This window comes from Lepisosteus oculatus, chromosome 7 (assembly GCF_040954835.1).
Source record: "Lepisosteus oculatus isolate fLepOcu1 chromosome 7, fLepOcu1.hap2, whole genome shotgun sequence".
Classification (NCBI taxonomy): domain Eukaryota; kingdom Metazoa; phylum Chordata; class Actinopteri; order Semionotiformes; family Lepisosteidae; genus Lepisosteus; species Lepisosteus oculatus.
The window spans coordinates 14,003,249-14,023,190 of record NC_090702.1 but is presented as its reverse complement, the minus strand read 5'-3'; the positions used below and the strand labels follow the sequence as shown (position 1 = coordinate 14,023,190).

Here is a 19,942-nt window from a genome sequence, read left to right as displayed (position 1 = left end):
GTCTTCGACCATGATAAATAAATAATAAAAGGTAGAGTCTGTATCATCTTTGATATTTATCTTATTGACTTCCATAAATTACGTGGGGAATATGGTTGGATTGAAATTAAAAAAATTGAAAAAGTCATTGACACTTTCAGGTGAGGGTTAAGGAAATAATCACTGTAATGTGAGTCCCAAAGATAAATATGGAAATTTCAAAGTTAAACATAAATATCATAAAAAAACATAAATAACATAAAGCCAATTACATGTCTTTTGAAACAAAATTATTTATGAATTAAATAACACTATGAGTAATTAAGGTACAGGGAACATGAAACTCCTAGTTTCACTAAATCAATTAAAGGGATAAATAGGAGGATCATTTGAAACAGGGGTTTTAAATAGATCTTGGGGGCTAGGTTGGAAGGCCGCCCCACCTTGTATAATGATCAGAAAAAGTGTGAATTTTGTCTTCACCATACAGTGTGTGAAAACAAGTCATGTTATAATCTAAAGAAATCTTTAAGGACCTCAGAAAAAAAGTTTATGAGCTCATCAGTCTGGAAAGTGTTACAAAACCACTTCTGAGAACTTGAGGCTTCATAGATTCCATCAAACAGATAGGTTACAAATGGAAGATGTTCAAGAGCACAGTTATACTACACAGAATCCTACCAAAATCTCTCCATGAATTTACTGGAAAATCATCCAGGAAGCTACAAAGAACCCTAGAGTTACATCCAAGGATTTGCAGACCACTCTCTCTTTGGCTACCATGGTTGTTCATGATATCGGAAAATGACTGAACATTTTAATGGGCCAGAATTCCTCAAAACTGATGTGAGATATCGAATGATAGTTACCTTTAGTCATTCCTGCTCAAATGGGTGGCACCAGTTACTGAATCTAAACATTTGCATATTGCACCATTTGAGGGTAAATAAATGTTGAAAGACTATCATGTTTTATGTCTTTAGTTTCATAACATTAGCTTTATCTATTAATAGGACGTAAATTGATATCTATTAATATTTTAGGTTTCAATAATGTGAAAATTCTAAGTGCTTCACAAACTTTTTCTTGGCACTGTCAGTATTAGGATACTTATTTTCAGAATGTTAAAGTCAGTATTTTCATATTAATTTGAGTCAACTGCAAGCAATCTGCAACCCATTGACTATGTATGTACTGTATAATATGTGATATTTTCCTGTAGCTACTTTGAGTTCCTGCATATTCTTCGCATGATTGAACTACAATTTTATTTCACCAGCTTGTAAAAAGCATTTGCATTTGGATTTGTTCCAAAAGTATTAGAATTTCCTGGAATTTCCTCAGTGTGTTTCTGAGGTTGCACCCAAATCTGATGCATCTACTGTTGAGTCTGTAAAGGATCTCTGAAGAAACCAGAACAGGTGCTGCAGTCCAAGTCAGGAGAATGATACTGATGTAGTAGGAAACAAGTGCTGAGATAGGGAGAGCCAAAAGCAGGGAGCGGTGTTGTTTGCAGCAGACCACAGGGATGCGGGTAAATAAGCAGAAATGCACAGAGCACTACAGGCAGACATGTATCTGCGCAGCCAGACCATCACATAGCAGTCGCAGAAATGCAGGCATACCGCTGAAGTGGAAACAAGATAAAGCAACAAGGGGATATCTGAAGGGGGAGTAAACAGGCAAACAGGTTGAAATATTGGAGAGGGTTCATAGAGTTAGGCAATCCGGGTCATACAAGGAAAGACAAAAGTGGTGGTGGTTGAGTGCCGTCTAGTCAGTATTGACTCATGGGGACCCTATGGACACTTCCACTGTCACTATCCATAGAGTTTTCATGGCAAAATACAGAAGTATCTTCTGTATCCCCTTCCCCCCCATACTACTGGTTACAGAGCACATGAGTGACTGAGCACCGCTGGAAACAAGGTAAGAGCTGCTAATGATGTGGCGATGCTATAAACAGCCTGCCTGTGATGCCATGGAAACAGGCTGATGGGAAGTTTGATTCGGTGACTGACCACTGGCCATGATGGTGTGGGAGCTGGAAACACTCTGATCTATTTTAACATTGACCAACATTTTTGGGGAGAGGGTTAATGTTTTATATTGATTCTTTAAAAATGTATAAGACGTGAAAGCCTTGGGATCTAATTCAATACCGAAGAAAAAAATAAGAATTAATTTTAAGAGATTCATTAAGGCAGATGGAGTTTATGAGGCTGTCTTCAGCTCTCCAGTTATCCCATTTGGCTCTCTTTTTCAGTCCTCCAAGACTCAAGTTCGTCCTCCTTGATTTTCTGGTACAGAATTCATTAGCGTTCACAGGCAACTAGTCAACTGATGTGGGCACTTCAGCTGAGCGACCGGCTCTCCTCTTACACAATATTCAAAATTCAAAATCAGCCAGAGATTATTCATTAAAAGAAACTATGAAGAGACATTATCATTATTTATTATACCTCAAAAATGCAGCCAAGCACATCCTGTTCTCTACCTCCCAGAAACACTCTCCCTTTTCCTCATGGGATTGATAAAGTATCGATCTAGTTCCTTTCTACCCTCAGTTTGCCATGTACTCCTGCTAAATAACTTTTTCTTTCTTTGTTACTGTGCTTAGTGAAGTTGGACATGTATACAGCTCACTCATCCAACATTGCAATATCACCACTTAAGCACATTGTGAGAGGTGTTCCTGTGGTCTGTTAATTGAGCCTTCGACAAAAGTTACGCTAAGATGCCATAAAGCTGACTTACTTTAGCAGCCCCAGTGACAGCGCTACATAATAAAACACAAGAACAACACCCACAAACAGGACAAGGCAGGCCAATGTCTGCTGCAAAGGACAGAACCTAGAGCAAGACAGAGTAGAACAAGAAGTAATTACATATCAAAGAACAGGACAAGCACCCAGATCATGAAATAAACTTTCTTCTGACTGTATATAGGAGCCCTTGCAGTTTGTCTGTTCTTTGGGGCAGACCCAGCATGCGTTGTTGGACTTATTGAGCTCAATAAAACTGAATCTTTACAAGACTTTGTCCTGCTCCTCTGATGAAGAATTTCCCACATCAGCTTATGTGATTCAAGGCCAAGTGCTCAGCCTGAACAGCCTGATCTTTTCAGATCTTTCAGAATACCCAACCAGTGGGGGTAGGAGTCACTACACCATTCATACCATCCCCAAGCATCCGGGGCTGAGGACATGTCAAAGGTGGAAGCCCCTGCCCATCCCTCTCGAAGCACTGCCACACTGCCTGTGTTTGAGAGCTGGGTCTCCTCAATTCAATCAATTCAACTTTATTGTCATTAAACTTACACAGGTGCATAGTATAATGAAAAGTGTTTCTCATTAGTCACTCAGGTGCAGTATATAAATAGGACAGAAGATAAGACAATAGACAGTAACACAATAGCAATAACAGTAACATGTAATAACACGACATAAATAACATAATCAAGTAATCAAAACTGTGCAAAATTCCACAGAGAAAATATAACAGGACAAATACAGTGCAAGGTAATTCTTGGAACAGTGCAAAAATAGTGTGGTTAAAAATAGTATGGTTAATTAATAAATATTAAATATTATTACGACCAGTAAAGTTTTACTGGGCTATCGAGGGGACAGTACAATTTTGGCTTATATGTGTGTGTAGTGGTGTAGGAGTACAGCCATTGTGGGTACAGGAAGACGTTAGGAGAGATCATAATATGGTGGGAGGGAGTGGGGGCGTCACCAACTTGACAGCTCTGGGGAAGAAGCTATTTTGGAGTCTAGTTGTGAGCCACTGGAGTGGCCGGAACCTTCTCCCAGATGGTAGGGGAACAAACAAGTTATGACTGGGGTGAGTGGGGTCAGACATAATTTTGGTGGCTTTTTTCAGACTCCTGGTGTTGTATATTTCCTGGATGGATGGTAAGGCACTGGCGATGATGTATTGGGCAGTTTTGACCACCCGCTGTAGTGCCTTACCGTCAGATGTGGTGCAGTTGCCGTACCAGACTGTGATGCAGCTGTAAAATTATGCTCTCCACCGTACATCTGTAGAAGTTGGTGAGGATCTGTGGATGCAGGTGTATTTTCTTCAGCCTTCTCAGGAAGTAAAGCCGCTGTTGTGCCTTCTTGATGAGACTGGAGGTGTTCAGTGTCCATGTAAGGTCCTTAGAGCTTAGAGTTAGGTCCATAGAGTTCCTCACTCTTTAGGAGTGCTTTCTCTTCCCTGAAACTTGGCCAAGGATTGTGGAAAAGTCTCAGGTCTCATCTCAACTCCATCCATTGTCACAACTCTTCCGTTATGCAGTTTCTCAAAACAAATCTCTAGGGGAGCACCTCTGTGTTCTTCTGACAGGGTTTGCGCCAACATGCAACAAACCCTACCCTAGCCCAGGGTGGTCCCAGGGATGTGCACACATAAGAATTCCACAGTCAAAGCAAGTGCAGGACACTTTATTGCAGGCTTTTTCAAATTTTACAACCAAGTTACAGAGTCTTCAAAGACCCAAAACCACCACTAGCATTGTGTATGTTCTTTATACTGTATATATACACAAAAATATGAATGCCCTGGTTTCTTACAAGCCTTTCTTGTGTTTTAATTTACCCTTTTATTCATTTGGCTGATACATTGGCTAATTGATAATTAATCATTTGGATAATTTGGTTGTAATTTATTTTGAATTAAGCTTGTGCAACTGTGCTTTTTTATACTTTAGTTAGTATGACATTTACAGCATGTCCTGATCTGCTTTCAGCATCATTTATTGAAGCTAGATTATGACAGAAGATGAGAAATTCCTGGCACGACAATAATAGCAGTTAACAAAATCATGTTATTTTCAAATGTAATTCCTGCAGACTATATTTAAATTATTGTTTAATATTAAATATAAAAAACAACCATTTTTTTTATTTAAACATTCATTAACTGGATTTTACGAAGACATACAGTATAAAAAGTGTTCCAGGTCAGCAGGTAAAGACAGAGTATTTTAATGATTCCAGTAACCATATTCTGCGGGAGGCTGAAAAAACACTTGCTGCTAACTGCAAGCACAGCATGAAGGCTTTGGGATACACTGCGGGTTACAGCAGGGCTGCAGCTCAGGGTCAGACCCCATCCCTATCTGGCTTTCCCCAAACACCATTGTCTTCTCAAATTCCTCCTTTCTAGCTTGTATTTCCTGAAGGACATCTTTATAATCAGGATGGCTGGGCCCAAGGCTGTAGTTCTCAGATGGGTCTGACTCAAGGTCAAAGAGCAGTGGTGGATCATGACGTGTCAGAAACGCATTTAAATGGCAGGCCTGATCAGGAGTTGTATCACTGTGAGAAGCACCTGAAAGTATAATTTAGGGACAAAAAAAAGAAGCCTTCAAATTCAATGGCAAGTGTTAAATGTTGAACAAACCTGAGAGACGACAAAGTTCAGGTATTTTCTGCAGTGGATCAACCATCAGGCACGATCCTTAATAATCAGAAGATGTTTTTTAATGCTATCAATCAACCACAAATTCAGCAATTCTGGTTTCTCTTCTAATTACCAGAATTGAGATTTTTAGGAAAGCTGACATTTTTTAAGTAACTTTAAACAATCACATACTAGAGAAAATGAACCCATAAAGATGATAAAAACTATGGAACAGGTTTCAATATTGATACCATTGTGGAAATTTCCATGTTCTCTTTTTCCCATTTTTGTTTTTGGGAAGTTACAGCTCTGATTAATTTAAGAATGTAAAAATATGTCTGAACAACTATATGCAAAAGCTGCTCTGCATCAGGAAACACTAAGCAACATATTTTCTGTGACTTGTTTGTCAGTGATGGATAATGACTGACAAATAGAAGTCTTGGAATCACACTCGCAGAGATTGTTCAAAAAAGCAGAAGCTACTATAACTACTGTAAGTAGTCTGGCTCTCTGTAGTGACTTAGTTTTTAGCAGAGTCTGAAATCTATCCAGACGTTACAAGTTCAAACCTTCTAAACTTCATTGACTCATCACTGAAAATACACAATTGGCAATTCTAAATCCTCAGTATAATAATTAAATACATAACTGGCAAATTCTAAATAAAAATGATCAAAAGATTTAAAAAGTATTTTCTACCTATATAAGGTCCCCTACTCTTGCATGTTACAGCTTCTATTAACCAAATCACAGCCCTTTTCTCGCAAAAAACTGACATATTGTTATGCATAGTTTTGTGCAAGCTTAAAAACTGATCACATCAGTGTGAGGCAGCATCTGATAAAACATGTTTCCTTAATAAAATGAATAAGTATTAAATAAGTAATAAATAAAATAAGTAAACATAAGAATATAATAATAATATGAGTTTGCAAAATATATGCTACTGAAAAAATGAGAAAACACCTCAGCAATTAAGAACACCCAGCTTATTTTCATTTTTAACCAACTATGATATGTGATCAGAATCTCATGAAATAACATTTCTTAATATCTAAACTTTTAAGATGTAATAAAAGGGATTATCATTTACAAAAATAATCATTAAGACTGCCTGTCCTCTTATTGGACATTGATTTGCTTCAGTAAAGACACATCATTATTCTGTCCGTTGTATTTCAAGGTACTGTAAATACAATGAGACTTGCTCTGTTTTATGTTCTAATTAATCATTTAATTTCAAGCTCCTTACCCTGTACGTGGAACAATATTGAGTTTTATGGACATATAGATTAAGTACATTGCCTACAAATCTAATTTCCATAATATCAAACTTTTTAAACAAACATATGGATGAACATTTTTCTGTCAACAGAAGTAGTGAATTACAGATTTTTATAACTTCCCAATTTGGAACTCCCCACTGTTAATCAGCTTTCTGCTATGATCAAAGTACTGTATGAAAAGAATGAAGATCCACACACAGACACTTTGACACCCAGGGGTCAGAGACGTTTGTCATTTGACATGCTGCAGGCTCCACAGTGCCATGCTGGGCTGTTTGCAATGATTGGAAATGAGGCAGCACTGCTTGTCTTCTAGGCAGTCGAGCCCCAGGTGCTGGAGTTGCAATGTGAACCAAGGACACCCTGGTTCACTGAATCCAACCCCAGCATGGTGGAATTTAGCCAGCTGCGTTTTGCTGCTGGGGAAATGTCCGTCAGTCAGCAAAGGACACAGTTTGGTGATGTCTCGATTATAGCTCTGAACCTAAGCTCACTACAAGGACATTTGCTGGGTAAGCAATTGCTGATGAGAATTTTTTCAGCTCGTAAAGCAGCTGGCCTTTTTCCTCCTTCTTACCCCGTGTGTAGTAATGTGCCTTATACTTCCTAAGCCGCACAGCAAAAACGCCAAGATTCTCACTGGGATCTGTGGGGTAGTAAAACATGACTTCTCTCCTACTCTGAAAAGGAAAAAAAGATAACAAAGGCATTAAATGTGAAAATAAATGCTTTATGCTGAGATAAGACAACGCAAACCCAAGCTGAATGTGCAACTAAGACCTAAGGGCAGGACATTACAATCCATTCAGTGTCAAGTTGGCTTTTTTATGAACCACTGCTTTCAAGATGCCTCCTTCTAGTATCCTCCCTGCAACTGCTCTAGGTCAGGCCATTTTAAGCACATCAAAAATAAGCTCAAAGGTTCTAAACAGAAAGGCAAGTCATTTAAGTGAGAACTGAAAGTTGAATTCCATGCCTAGGCCAATGTATTACATTAAAGCTCAGAACATTTCCATAAGTGTGGTCTCTACCGCAAATATTGTCAAGCCACTACAGAAAAATGAAAAGAAGAGCAAACATTCACAATCCTTGTAATGGACAGAATAGATCCATTGAATAGATCCACCAGGAAAACAAAAAACAAATCCAGCTTGAAAGAGACATCAATACTTGCAAGCTTCTAACAATTATCTAACACATGAATCCAAGGAGAGAGCAACGTGTAACCCCTATAAAACTATCAATAAGATAATTAAAATATATCATTATTAGTTATAGAACCTTCCCTATAAATTCATCTTTGGTGTTGTATGATTCAAAATGCTTCTAGTAACCTGCGAATGAACTCCAACATATTCTGGTGTGGAAATCCCAAACCGTGAGAAACCTCTCAAATAATGCAAATTAGGCAAGTAATCTCAAATATATAAAATGATAACAGAGAGACTTCAGCAAAGAGAATAAAGTGTAGGAGTTAATTACTTGGTTGAATCACTAGAAGTCATGCAGCAGCAAGAGGTCTGTTGTCATTCACTGGCTGGGCTGAGGCAGGGTCAGAAATGCCAACATTTTTTAATTTAGTGTTACACATGACTATATTAATATACTGCATGTGAATATTGTCATGAGGCGTATGCATGAGTGAAATAGCAAATGGAGGAACAGAGCACTATGCCTTCCTACTATATCATTCTTTAACGCCAGACCTTCTCTCCCCGTTCTCCTGCATAACTTCTTAAATCAATATATGTATTGTCATTTATGATAGGCAAAGTACTCAGTCCAAATTTTCATCATATTATGCAGCAGGACATTACTACCACTCCACAGTAAACGTACCATTTTAACAATTCATGACAAATGTCTAATGTCTAAAACTTCAAGGGCACTATCAGCTTGTTTATGGCAAGGACTCAGCCTTGTCCTTCAGTAACACCACTCATGATGCAGCACAATGTCATCATATTGTCGGTACTACTTGTCTGGAGTTGTCAATCACACAATTCTTATATCCTGTGTGTAGCTTCTGTAATACAAGGCTGTTTAGAAAGGTTAGCTAAGGATAAAGATTAAAGTGCTGAGCACAGCACCTTGATCATTATGTCACGTGACAAAAATTCTTGATTTCAGCAAAGTGAATGTGTCTTCTCCAGTCTTCTGAACATTTTATATTTCTTTATATAAGATCCAGAACTTGATGAACAGAGAGAAATACATTTACAGGATATACAGTAGTAATACTTACAGAGAAATGCAGAGGTTAGTGTCAAGATGTATCATTAAGATGAGCTCTTTAAGGGAACTCATTATCTTTGGTAAATATTATCACAGTACACCAAAAGTGCAGATTAGAAATGTAGAAAAAAATAACATACTGTAACACTCTTAGGATTCTTTTATTTATGTATGAACACCTTTGTCCACAATCAGTTTGCATGAGAGTGAGAAAATGAGGCCTCTATGCTACCTATCTTTTGTGAGCAATATGTCTTTTGTACTTAAAGCAATGCGCTTCTCTTTCTCACCCAGCCTAAAGACATACTGTACTGTTTGGTTAATTGGCTTCTGGGAAAACTGGCCCTGGTGTGAGTGCATGCTTGTCTCTATTTGTCTGCCCTGTGATGTGCTGTGATATCCTGTTGCGTCCAGGATATACCAACACCCTAATTTGGACAACCGGTTAGAAAATGGATGGATTAATGAAAACAAGTCAATTTTGAAGTGAAATCTAAAAACATCAGCAGAAGGTGTGTTTACTATGGTCAGTAAGAGTATTCCAAAGATGAGTCTCTGAAAAGGCTTGGTCACCTAAGTACAGTGTGAATTCGATGTTGAGGAGCTCAGAGCCTACATTTTACTGAATATTCAAGGAGGTGCCATGTTGCTCACTGATTCTATTTTTATTACAGATACAGATATCTATTAACAGAAAGCTGCCTATTGCGCTGTACCCAGGAGCAAGCAACTCAGAGCCCACAGGGAAGAAGGTGGAACTACACCATAGACAGGATGCTTCTCTACAGCAAGATAAATACACAGTGACAGCTTAGTGATAACATTTAACCTAGCCAGCACATCTTTGGCATGTGTGAGGGTAATGGATCACTGGCCACAGCCCACACAGACACAGCATGCACACTCAATATAGACCACCTTTTTCCAAAGTCACATGCCTTATTCAATGAATCAAACTCAGGGCCCAGAATCTGTTGGGCAGCAGTGCTAACTATGCCATTCTATTTTGATAAAAATATATAATTTTTTATTAAAAAAAACTACAAAACCCCAAGTTTTTATCTGCTTGATTAGTTATCCTGATCTACGGAAAAGGTCACTCCCATGACTTTTTTTTTGTAAATGGACAGCTTGCAAAAAAGGGTAAGTATAATTAATGATGTTCCTTCCATGGACAAACACTTTAAAGAATTACCTTTCTATGCTTGAAGAGGATGTCCCTCATGTCATATCCATCAAGCTGTACCTTTGGGAGCTTTGCCTGCACAAGGCCGGCGATGGTTGGGAGAAGGTCCAGAGTGCTTCCCAGCTCATGTGTCACTCCTACAGAGGGGGAATTCAGCAGTGCTTACAATACACATTCGATGGCCGAGAAATTCTCACAAGGACACTAACACAACACATTCTTTCCCTTAAAAATGAAGAGGAAAAAGAACTTCAGTTAATTGGGAATTAGAGGAGAAAGTAGAAATGTTGCCTTACATGTTTAACACTGTACATCTGTTCCATCACAGAGATTTGTCTTGCCTAACGATTTGAAACAACCGTGAAAAGTGTATCAACTGAGCTGGAAACGTCCATTTTTCTTCCAAATACAAAAGCCACGATTATTGCTGGTTTACAATGTGAAAACTCTGGATCTTTAACTGCCTTATTACATTACCTGCTTGGATCTTCCCAGGCCAGTGTGCAATAGCTGGCTCTCTCATTCCTCCCTCGTAGGTGGTCCCCTTCCCACACTTCAGGAGGCCTGAATTCCCACCACGGGACATTCGCATTAGCTCAGGCCTTGCAAGGAAACAAAGGGTAGAAAATGCTCATTTTCAGAAAACTGCGAACATGAGAGGGTTGTGAGCGTAGGAAGTATGGAACAAGCTACCAAGCCATATTAATGAAGCCTTTGCTTCTTACAACGAAATGTTGGGATAAGATCCTTGAATTAAATACAAACAGACTTGACTGGCCAAATGGCCTCCTCTCACTTGTAACCTTTTAATGTTCTAGGTTTTATACTAGTAACAGTCTATTTAAAACTCCAGATTCTTAAGAACTAGGCTTTAACTGTCCAACTGAGTAAAACAATTATCTCAGTTAGGTAATTAAGGGCTCAGGTAGAAAGAAAAACAGAAACCTTTTGGCCATCCTGAGATGGAGTTTTCATCCCTGCACTTAGCAAATAGGGTTAGTCTGCTCTAAACCTATGTATAGTCATGCGTCTTACTTGTGATTCGAAACTACATGATCAACATTTTGGCATGGTTCAATTAAAATTGCAATAATCTGTGAATTACATCTGTGAAAAACACAACCTATCTGCACTTAATTGGTTAAACTAAAGTGATAAATTAACATTTGAGATGAAAGAAAACCAGGAACCAGCCTAGCCCAAGCAGGCTCTCCATTTCAGATCCTGAAGGTGAGTTTATTTAAGGGCACCAACACCTACCCATTGTCACTGGTAAAGAACACAAAGGTGTTGTTCTGGGCACCATTGACTTCTAGAGCTGTCATGAGTGCTCCCACTGTTTGATCAAACTCCAGCAGAGCGTCTCCAAAGGGCCCTCGCAGGGACTTCCCTGTTGCACCCTCACCGGCAAACTGGGGATAGTGGGTGTGCTGTGAAGAGAAGAGACTTATTTCTCTGAGGCCCGGTGATGTATATTCTCTTCTGTTTTATTCATCTGGATCTCAGATGGACTGGCTCACTATAGGCCATTCAGTACTATATTACACCCTAAGCATTTCTCCTCTGACAACATAAGAAACATGAGAATTACATTCAGAATGAAGAGTGAAACATGAACCAGAGGGCAAAGGTGTAAACTATGTGGACGTATATTAACAACTAAAAACGTCTTTACCCAGAGGGTCATAGGAGTGTGAAAAAAACTACCCAGCCATAAAACAACATCCAAACAACGTCTGGATAATTTCGGTCAATGGTCATATTACTACTACCATGTGGGCTTGAAAGGCCTTCTCTCATTCTAACGTTACATTCTTAAAGACAGAAAAATGTATCTCACTTAATGCACAAACATTTATCAAATGAGATATAAAATGTAGAGAAATTAGATAGAAATTAGTTATCTTGTGATTGACTAGTTATGCTTTTGCTTCGTTTAACTTTATCTTTGTTAAACCCAGACAGCACAGCTACCAGTAGCAGCTATAAGTCACCCAATCCTAAAATAAACATTTAAAAAGGCAAAAGATCTTTTGAAGTAGGTCTCTTGAAATAGTGAACACTTACATGAGAAGCATAATAAAGGAAGAATGGCTGCTCTCTTTTGAGTGAAGTCGAGATGAATTCCGTGGCAAATTTATTGTAAAATGCCACAAGATCGGGGAAGTGGACAGGCTGCTGCTTGATTGTGTCATTTAAAAACAGAGGCAGGTACACCACACCCTGGTCACACTTCCCATAACACTTGATGTCCGGAGGGAAGCAAGTCAGGTTCTGGCAAGGACCCTGTAAAAAAAAAGAAGAGAAAATCCATAGATCTTAAATTTTACTGGTACCTTAAAAAACACTTTGAGAATTTCTTAACCCTAACAAATAAGCCGTTAGTGCATCATCCACACCACTAAACACTGATTTCTTAGTCGGCTCCAATAGTCCTCAAGAGTGCACCAAGAATGCCTGCTACATTTCAAATGTGTACAGTACCAGTTTAAAGGCATTATCTCATTCTAAGACTTAAATTAAGTGCATTACTTGTATAACCCGAAACCTACACCGCTAACAAATCCCATACATTTTATTGACGACAATTGTTTTGTATTGACACAAAAAACTGGCACAATAGCAATTCTTACTAGTGCATGTCAGTGCCTAGGTAAAAAATACATATATTTCTGGGTTTGTCCAGCTACCTGGTCATGGGAGTAAGGCACACCCAAGAAATGGTCAAAGCCCTGGTGGATAGGCAGGAAGGTTCTATTGGGCCCTAAGCCCAGGTGCCACTTTCCAACTATGGCTGTAGTATATCCCAGAGGCTTCAGAACCTCTGCAATGGTGGTCTCATTCAGAGGAAGCCCTCCTTTTGACCCAGGATAAAAGACACCCGGATAGATTCCAGATCGCGTCTGGTACCGACCCGTCAAGAGGGATGCCCTGTGGGTAAGAGACAGTTCCTGGAATGAGTTAACAAAACATACCATCAATGCAAAATTCACCATGGGAACAGCAGTGTTGGATGCTTGCGTGGGGACAACTACAGGACTATTCTGTATTATTTTAGTTGATTCAGAGTTATTGCTCCAGATCTTTAATTCCAGTTCTCAGTTATAGCTTTCTAGTTACATCCAAGAGGCGAAGGAAACAATATCTGAATTGAAATTTCCAAACAGGTGTAAAATGAGTCAACCTTTTAGAGGAAGAAAACTGGTCATGCTCTCTACAATTAGAAAACGTGCCGCTCATACAAATGTGTAACTGTCAGCGAAAAGTTAGGATTCCTTTTCTTATCCTTTGATGCCCCACAGTGGCTACGATTCCGCATTGCACCCGTGTCATGAATACTGAGATAATACTGAATACAGCTCATGTTCGATCATTAAAATTACATTTTGTATGTTAACAAGCCATTTGATACCACCTGTTTCTTGATATTATATTACAGTATATAAGTTTGTATATTTCAATCATGATTTAAAATGCCTACACTGATGAAAACATCATCACTGCAAAACAATAAAAACTCACACTGAGCACCACTACCTAATAATTTGTAATCATTTAAACACGTGGCGTCATCAACATAACAACAGAAAGTATTAAAAAATAATAATACCTCGAAGGGCTACAGACTGGACTGGTGCTATAGAAGTCAGTGAATCGCAGACCGTGCGCTGCTAATTTATCCAGGTTCGGCGTCTTTGAACTTGGATGTCCATAGCAGCCTAAGTCACCAAAACCCAAATCATCAGCGAATAAAAGAATGATGTTTGGAAGAGAGGAGTTCGAACAGTTTTTAGGCAAAAGTCCCACGAATGCAAGTATAAAAAGTAAAGAACAATAATGCATTTTTGTCAAGACTAACTAAAGCTGCTGTAGTTTACAAAAACACGAGCAAGCGAATTGCGTTTTCTGAAGAATAATCTTTGTATCACCAACCTGCCAGGTGCATGCAGAAAGAAAGAAAAAACTAGACCTAAAGAATTTATTTTACTTTTCCTTGAAAACTGTGATTTGAAAATGTAGCCTTATCTTTATTCTTTCATCGAATCAGCCATACATTAAAATTTGACTCCTTGTGACGTCGGAAAAAAATCTGATACATTTTTTTATATTAATGGTTTAAATTATTTATTTTACTTTTTCGTTTTTAAAAATAAATTATTATATTAAAGTACTGAACAAAAACATCAGAAAAAAATGGCAGTGAAATCATATGACTAATTGGATGTCAACAGATCCTCTGTCACATGATCTTACATAAACGCTCTGAATGAATCCCGGGAAATGTAGTTGTGTTTTGTACGCCATGTGATTTAAGGACAACTTGCGCTTATTTTAACGTCTTAGTTACATTCGTCCCATATGAAAAAAAGAAAAAATTAGAGTTTGAGGGCGATTCCTGGTGGCGCAGGACATAAATACAGCACCTTGTATCGGGATACTAATAGTACTGTTAGCACAGTACCACTCAATACAGTAAACGATTCATAAACTGTGTACTGTAGCATGTGGCTGGAATGACAACACGTTGTTTAAAATATTTCCCAGCAATGTTTCCTGATAAATTCTTACTGGCATTTCCTTATAAAGAAATGTGTGTTGAGCATTAAACAACAGCCATGTACAGTTGCAAGAAACAGTTTGTGAAACCTTTGGAATTACCTGGATTTCTGCATTAATTACTCATAAAAATGTGGTCTGATCTTCAATTATGTCACAATAATAGACAAACACAACCTGCTTAAACTAATAACACATAAACAATTGTACTTCTTCTTGTCAGTACTGAACACATCTAAACATTCACAGTCTAGGATGGAAAAAGTACAGTATGTGAACCTCTAGGCTAAGTGGAATCAGGTGTTTCAAACAATGAGATGATAATAATATATATAATAATAAACTTTATTTTATATAGGGCCTTTAAAGGTGGCTTCTCAAAGCACTTTACAGGATGACAGTAACAATAAATAAGAAGAGTATAACAATAAATAAGGAGAATACACAAGATAAGACACAATTACAATATATAGAGGAGACCGTGGATGGTGGTACTAAGAAGAGCAGGGGGGTGAAGAATGGAACCAGTTAAGAAAAGGCTTTTCTGAAGAAGAGGGTTTTGAATCTGGATTTGAAGGAGAAGGTGACTCTCTGATATCCTTGGGCAAAGAGTTCCAGAGCTTGGGGGCATAACAGGAGAAGGCCCTGTAATCCATACAATATAGACGGGCTTGGGGGACAGTAAGGAGGGCAGAATTTGAAGAGTGGAGGTTGCGAGGTGGGGAGTAGGGCAATAATAGTATTGGTGATAATAGGGCGATAAATGTTTATTTGAGTGTTGTCAGCATAAAAATGAAAGCTGAGGCCATGTGATCTTAAAAGCTGACCAAGAGGGAACATATAAATGCTGAAGAGCAAGGGGCCCAGTATTGAGCCCTGAGGGACACCAGACTTAACAAGACCAATTTCAGACCTGTACCCATTTAGAGAGACAAAGTGACAGCGATCAGTGAAGTAAGATTTGAACCATTTGAGGGCAGTGTCAGAAACTCCAAACACAGTCTCAAGACGAGAGAGTAAGATGTTATGGTCAACAGTGTCAAAAGCAGCACTGAGATCAAGAAGGATGAATATAGAAAGAGAACCAGAATCAGAAGCTATTAGAAGATCTTTGGTGACTTTGACCAGGGCCGTTTCTGTGCTGTGAAGTTGACGGAAGCCAGATTGGAGGGGTTCAAAAGGTTGTTTGTCATGAGGTGGTTATGTAACTGAAGGTTGACAGCACGTTCTAGAATTTTAGAAAGAAAGGGTAAGTTGGAGATGGGCGAAAATTGTTAAGATTGTCAAGAGCCATGTTAGGCTTTTTTGGCACTGGGGTAATGGCAGCAGTTTTGAGGACCGTTGGTACAATGCCAGTGCTCATGGATTCATGTAAAATATTGAGGACAATGGGACAGAGAGAAGAGAAACAGGACTGGAATAAAGTGCTGAGAATGGGATCTAAGATAGATGTGGTGGATTTCATGAGTGTAACTAGTTTGTTGAGGGATGCTGAGTCAAGAAGAGAGAAGCTGGAGAGAAGGGAACCAGAGAATTTGGATGAGGACGGAGGAGGTATGGAAATGATATGCGTAGTGGAGAGAATGTGATGCCGGATGTTGTCTTAGAACTAAAGAAATGTACGAATGTGTTGCAAAGTTGTGATGAGGCAGGTAATGTGGTAGGGCAGTTTGGCTTGAGCAGTCTGTTGATGGTGGAGAAAAGATGTCTGGGGTTGTTTTGGTGATTTTCAATGATGTGAGAGAAGTAGGTGGATCTAGCAGACTCTATGGTAACCTTATAACCAGATAAGTAATCTCTCCAGGCCTGATAATGTACATTTAGGCCAGAATGACACCACCTACGCTGAAGTTTGTGTGAGGCTGCCTTCATGGATCGCAGATGGTCATTGTTCCAGGGGGCAGGGTGAGAGAAAGAGATGGTTCGAATTTTTAAAGGAGCAAAGGTGTCAAGGGTAGATAAAAGAGCACTGTCAAGTAACTGTATTTTGTCCACTAGAAGGTCAGAGGAAGATATATTGATGACCTTGGGTGATCAATTGATCGCCAGTTGCGGAAATTTACGGAGGAGGTGTTAGAAACAGGTAATTCCAGATTGAAGAGAATGGCTAAGTGGTCAGAGAGGCCTAGATCAAGGGGAGAGCAGTGGGAGACAAAGGAGTCATGTGCAGTAATTAGATCTAAGGTGTGTCCTTTGTTATGTGTAGGGGTACAAACAAACTGAGTAAGGTCAAAGCATCCCAAAAGAGAAAGGAAGTCTTTAGCCAGACTGGAAGAGGTTGAATCGATGTGTATATTAAAGTCCCCTAGAATAAGGATCCTTTTAAACTTAAGGCATAAGAATGAAAGAAAATCAGCAAACTCACCTAAGAAGGCTCCACTGGGTTTGGGTGGTCCATAAACTGTGGCAATAATAGTAGATTGGGGGATAGAAACATTTAAAACAAGACACTCAAAAGAAGAGGGAGGAGGTATAGTAATAGGACTTAGACTGTAAAAAACATTGTAAATAACAACAATGCCCCCGCCTCTGCCTGAAAGACGCTGAAGGTCAAGCAATCCATATTCAAGAGGAACTAGTTGGTTGAACAGGAGTCCATTGTTTTGTTTGTGCCAGGTTTCAGTTAAGCACAGAAAGTCAAGTTTTGTTTTTCTTTGATGATGTCACATAAGAGATGAGATTGGAGGTGCCCTGCCCTATAAAAAAGGCACACAAAGGTTGGTTACTGACAGATTCTGCTCTTCTCAAGAAAGAGCTGTTCATGTGAACCATGCCCTGAAATATCAGAGGACCTTAGAATTGTAGTGATGCATTAAGCTGGAAAAGGCGACAAAAGCATTTCTAAAGGCCTGGGTGTTCATCAGTCCACAGTAAGACAGATTGTCTACAAATGGGGGGAAATTCAGAACTGCTGTTACTTTCCCTAGGAGTGGGCGTCCTGCAAAGATCACAGCAAAAGTGCAGTGTGCAATGCTGAAGGAGGTGAAAAAGAACCCTAGGGTAATGGCAAAGGACCTGCAGAAATCCCTTGAACTTGCCAAAGTCTCTGTTCACGTGTCCACTATAAGAAAAATGCTGAACAAGAATGGTGTTAATGGAAGAACATCATGGAGGAAACCACACCTCTCCAAAAAAAGTCTCAAGTTTGCAAAAGACCACTTGGATGTTCCACGATGCTTCTGGGACAATGTTCTGTGGACAGATGAGACAAGAGTTGAACTCTTTAGCAGAAATGCAGAATGCTGTTTGGTGGGGAAAAAAACCACTGCACACCATCCCAACTATGTATGGTAAATGGAGCATCATGGCCTGGACAGCTTACTATCATATAGTGAACAATGAATTCAAAATTGTATCAGGAAATTTTACAGAAGAATGTCAGGTTAGTGGTCCGTGGTAGTGGACAATGACCTGAAATCCAACTCAACAACAGAATGGCTTAAATCTAAGAATTTGTTATGGAATGGCCAAGTCAGAGTCCAGACCTCAACCACATTCAGATGCAGTGGCATAATCTGAAGAGAGCTGTTCACACAAGGAATTCCAGAATTATCAATGAACTGAAACAGTTTTGTAAGGAGGAATGGTCTAAAATTTCTCCTAACTTTTGTGCAAGTCTCATCATCAGCTACTGGAAATGTGTAGTGGAGGTTATTGCTGCTAAAGGAGGTTCTACTACTTACTTAATACAAGGGTTTACATTCTTTTTTCCAGCCTGGAATGGTGAATTTTTAAATGTCTTCAATATTGACAAGAAGTACAATTGTTTGTGTGTTATTAGTTTAAGCAGGTTGTGTTTGTCTATTAGTGTGACTTAGCTGAAGGTCAGACCACATTTTCGAGTAATTAATGCAGAAATCCAGGTAATTCCAAAGGGATTCACAAAGTTTCTTGCAGCTGTATGACAATGATCTTATAAATGCTTATTGAAATATCCAATCTAGATGTGTATGGACATTTTTTACTATTCACTAGTACAGTCTATATAGTAGAGAGGCACTGGTTGTGGTGTGAGAGGGCGTTGTATCATTTTAACACCCAATGCATGTTGAAGAATGAGAACTGTGTGACTATGCCATTTAACCAAAGACAGCATGGTTTTAATGGCAGATACCACAACTCGGGACGTGAGATGCACACACTGACGCAGCAGTTGAACTCTACAATGACTGAAAAATTCCCCTAGGAGGAGAAAAAAACACTTCACTAGTCAATGATTTTGTACCAGGAATGGTCTTTCATTCTGCTGACCAGAATCTCCCAGTCTTCCACGCATATAAATGTTTTTACAATATAAAATATATTCATCTTCAGCCATTAGGAAAAATTAGGGAGATTCAGCATCCTTAACATGATTAGGTATTTTTTTCCCAGACACTTACTACACTCTTTATAAAGAGAATTTCATAATATATTATCTCCTATTTCTGTCACAAATGGTCTCTTAATTTATGGTAGTGTCCCTGGTGTTTTGTGTCATTGTTGGTTTGGCTTTTTTTCTATCCATTGTGTGGATTTCACAGTTGTAAATCATATTGGATCATTTGTCCTTCATGATAAGGAATCCTTATCACAATTCAGTAAACTTCTTCCATGGTAATGATATACTGTATGCACACAATGTGTTGATCAAGATTATACAACACCACAAATTACTGCTAGAATTTATTAATCAGAAGTGATTTAGGATGATAACTAATGTAATTTGCCTAATAAGTACTGTATATTAGTTTATTTTGACTTCTTAGAAACAAGTGATTCAAGAAAAAACATAATATTTTAATGTTATTTACATATTTTTAATTGTAAACTGTCAGAAAAAAACCTGCTAACATATGGAGCCAAAAGTCCTTATATTCAAGTAAGGCACATGACAAATTACTGTATACTGTATGTCTAACCCTTATCAACAGAATGAAGACTGATGATCTGAGCTTTTCATTCCACTCTGATAAGGGCCTGTAGTATGAGGGCAATGATGTAAAACTGAAGGATGAAAATGGAAAGGGAATTATAGCAGGGTTTCTTTAACATCTTAGTCTTAATATTGATTAGGTGAAGGATCACCTTGAAACAGAGATAGCTGTGTGCTTTGGAAAGCCTTGAATGCTAAAACTGGATATGTATATTTTAAAAGTAAGCATCTGCATTCCAATGTCATCATGGACCTGGAGGCCATATTGAACACAATGTAGTTTACACAGACATTATTTACCTGAGATGCCTCTAGTTGTACTCCAAATAATGTTTTAGGCACTACTATTTATAGGATGTAAAAAAACAC

At 38.7% G+C, this 19,942-nt stretch overlaps 1 protein-coding gene across 1 annotated transcript; it reads right to left on the bottom strand.

Moving 5' to 3' along the window:
- Nucleotides 1–4,414: 4,414 nt before the first annotated feature.
- On the bottom strand, nucleotides 4,415–14,304 carry arsa (arylsulfatase A). Its single transcript, XM_006633773.3, has 8 exons — nucleotides 13,712–14,304; nucleotides 12,792–13,032; nucleotides 12,169–12,387; nucleotides 11,362–11,531; nucleotides 10,579–10,703; nucleotides 10,111–10,238; nucleotides 7,258–7,360; nucleotides 4,415–5,319 (listed from the first exon to the last, which is right to left on the bottom strand). The coding sequence occupies exons 1-8, from the start codon at nucleotides 13,942–13,944 to the stop codon at nucleotides 5,024–5,026; spliced, it is 1,515 nt and encodes a 504-aa protein (XP_006633836.1). The 5' UTR covers nucleotides 13,945–14,304; the 3' UTR covers nucleotides 4,415–5,023.
- Between the last annotated feature and the right edge of the window lie 5,638 nt (nucleotides 14,305–19,942).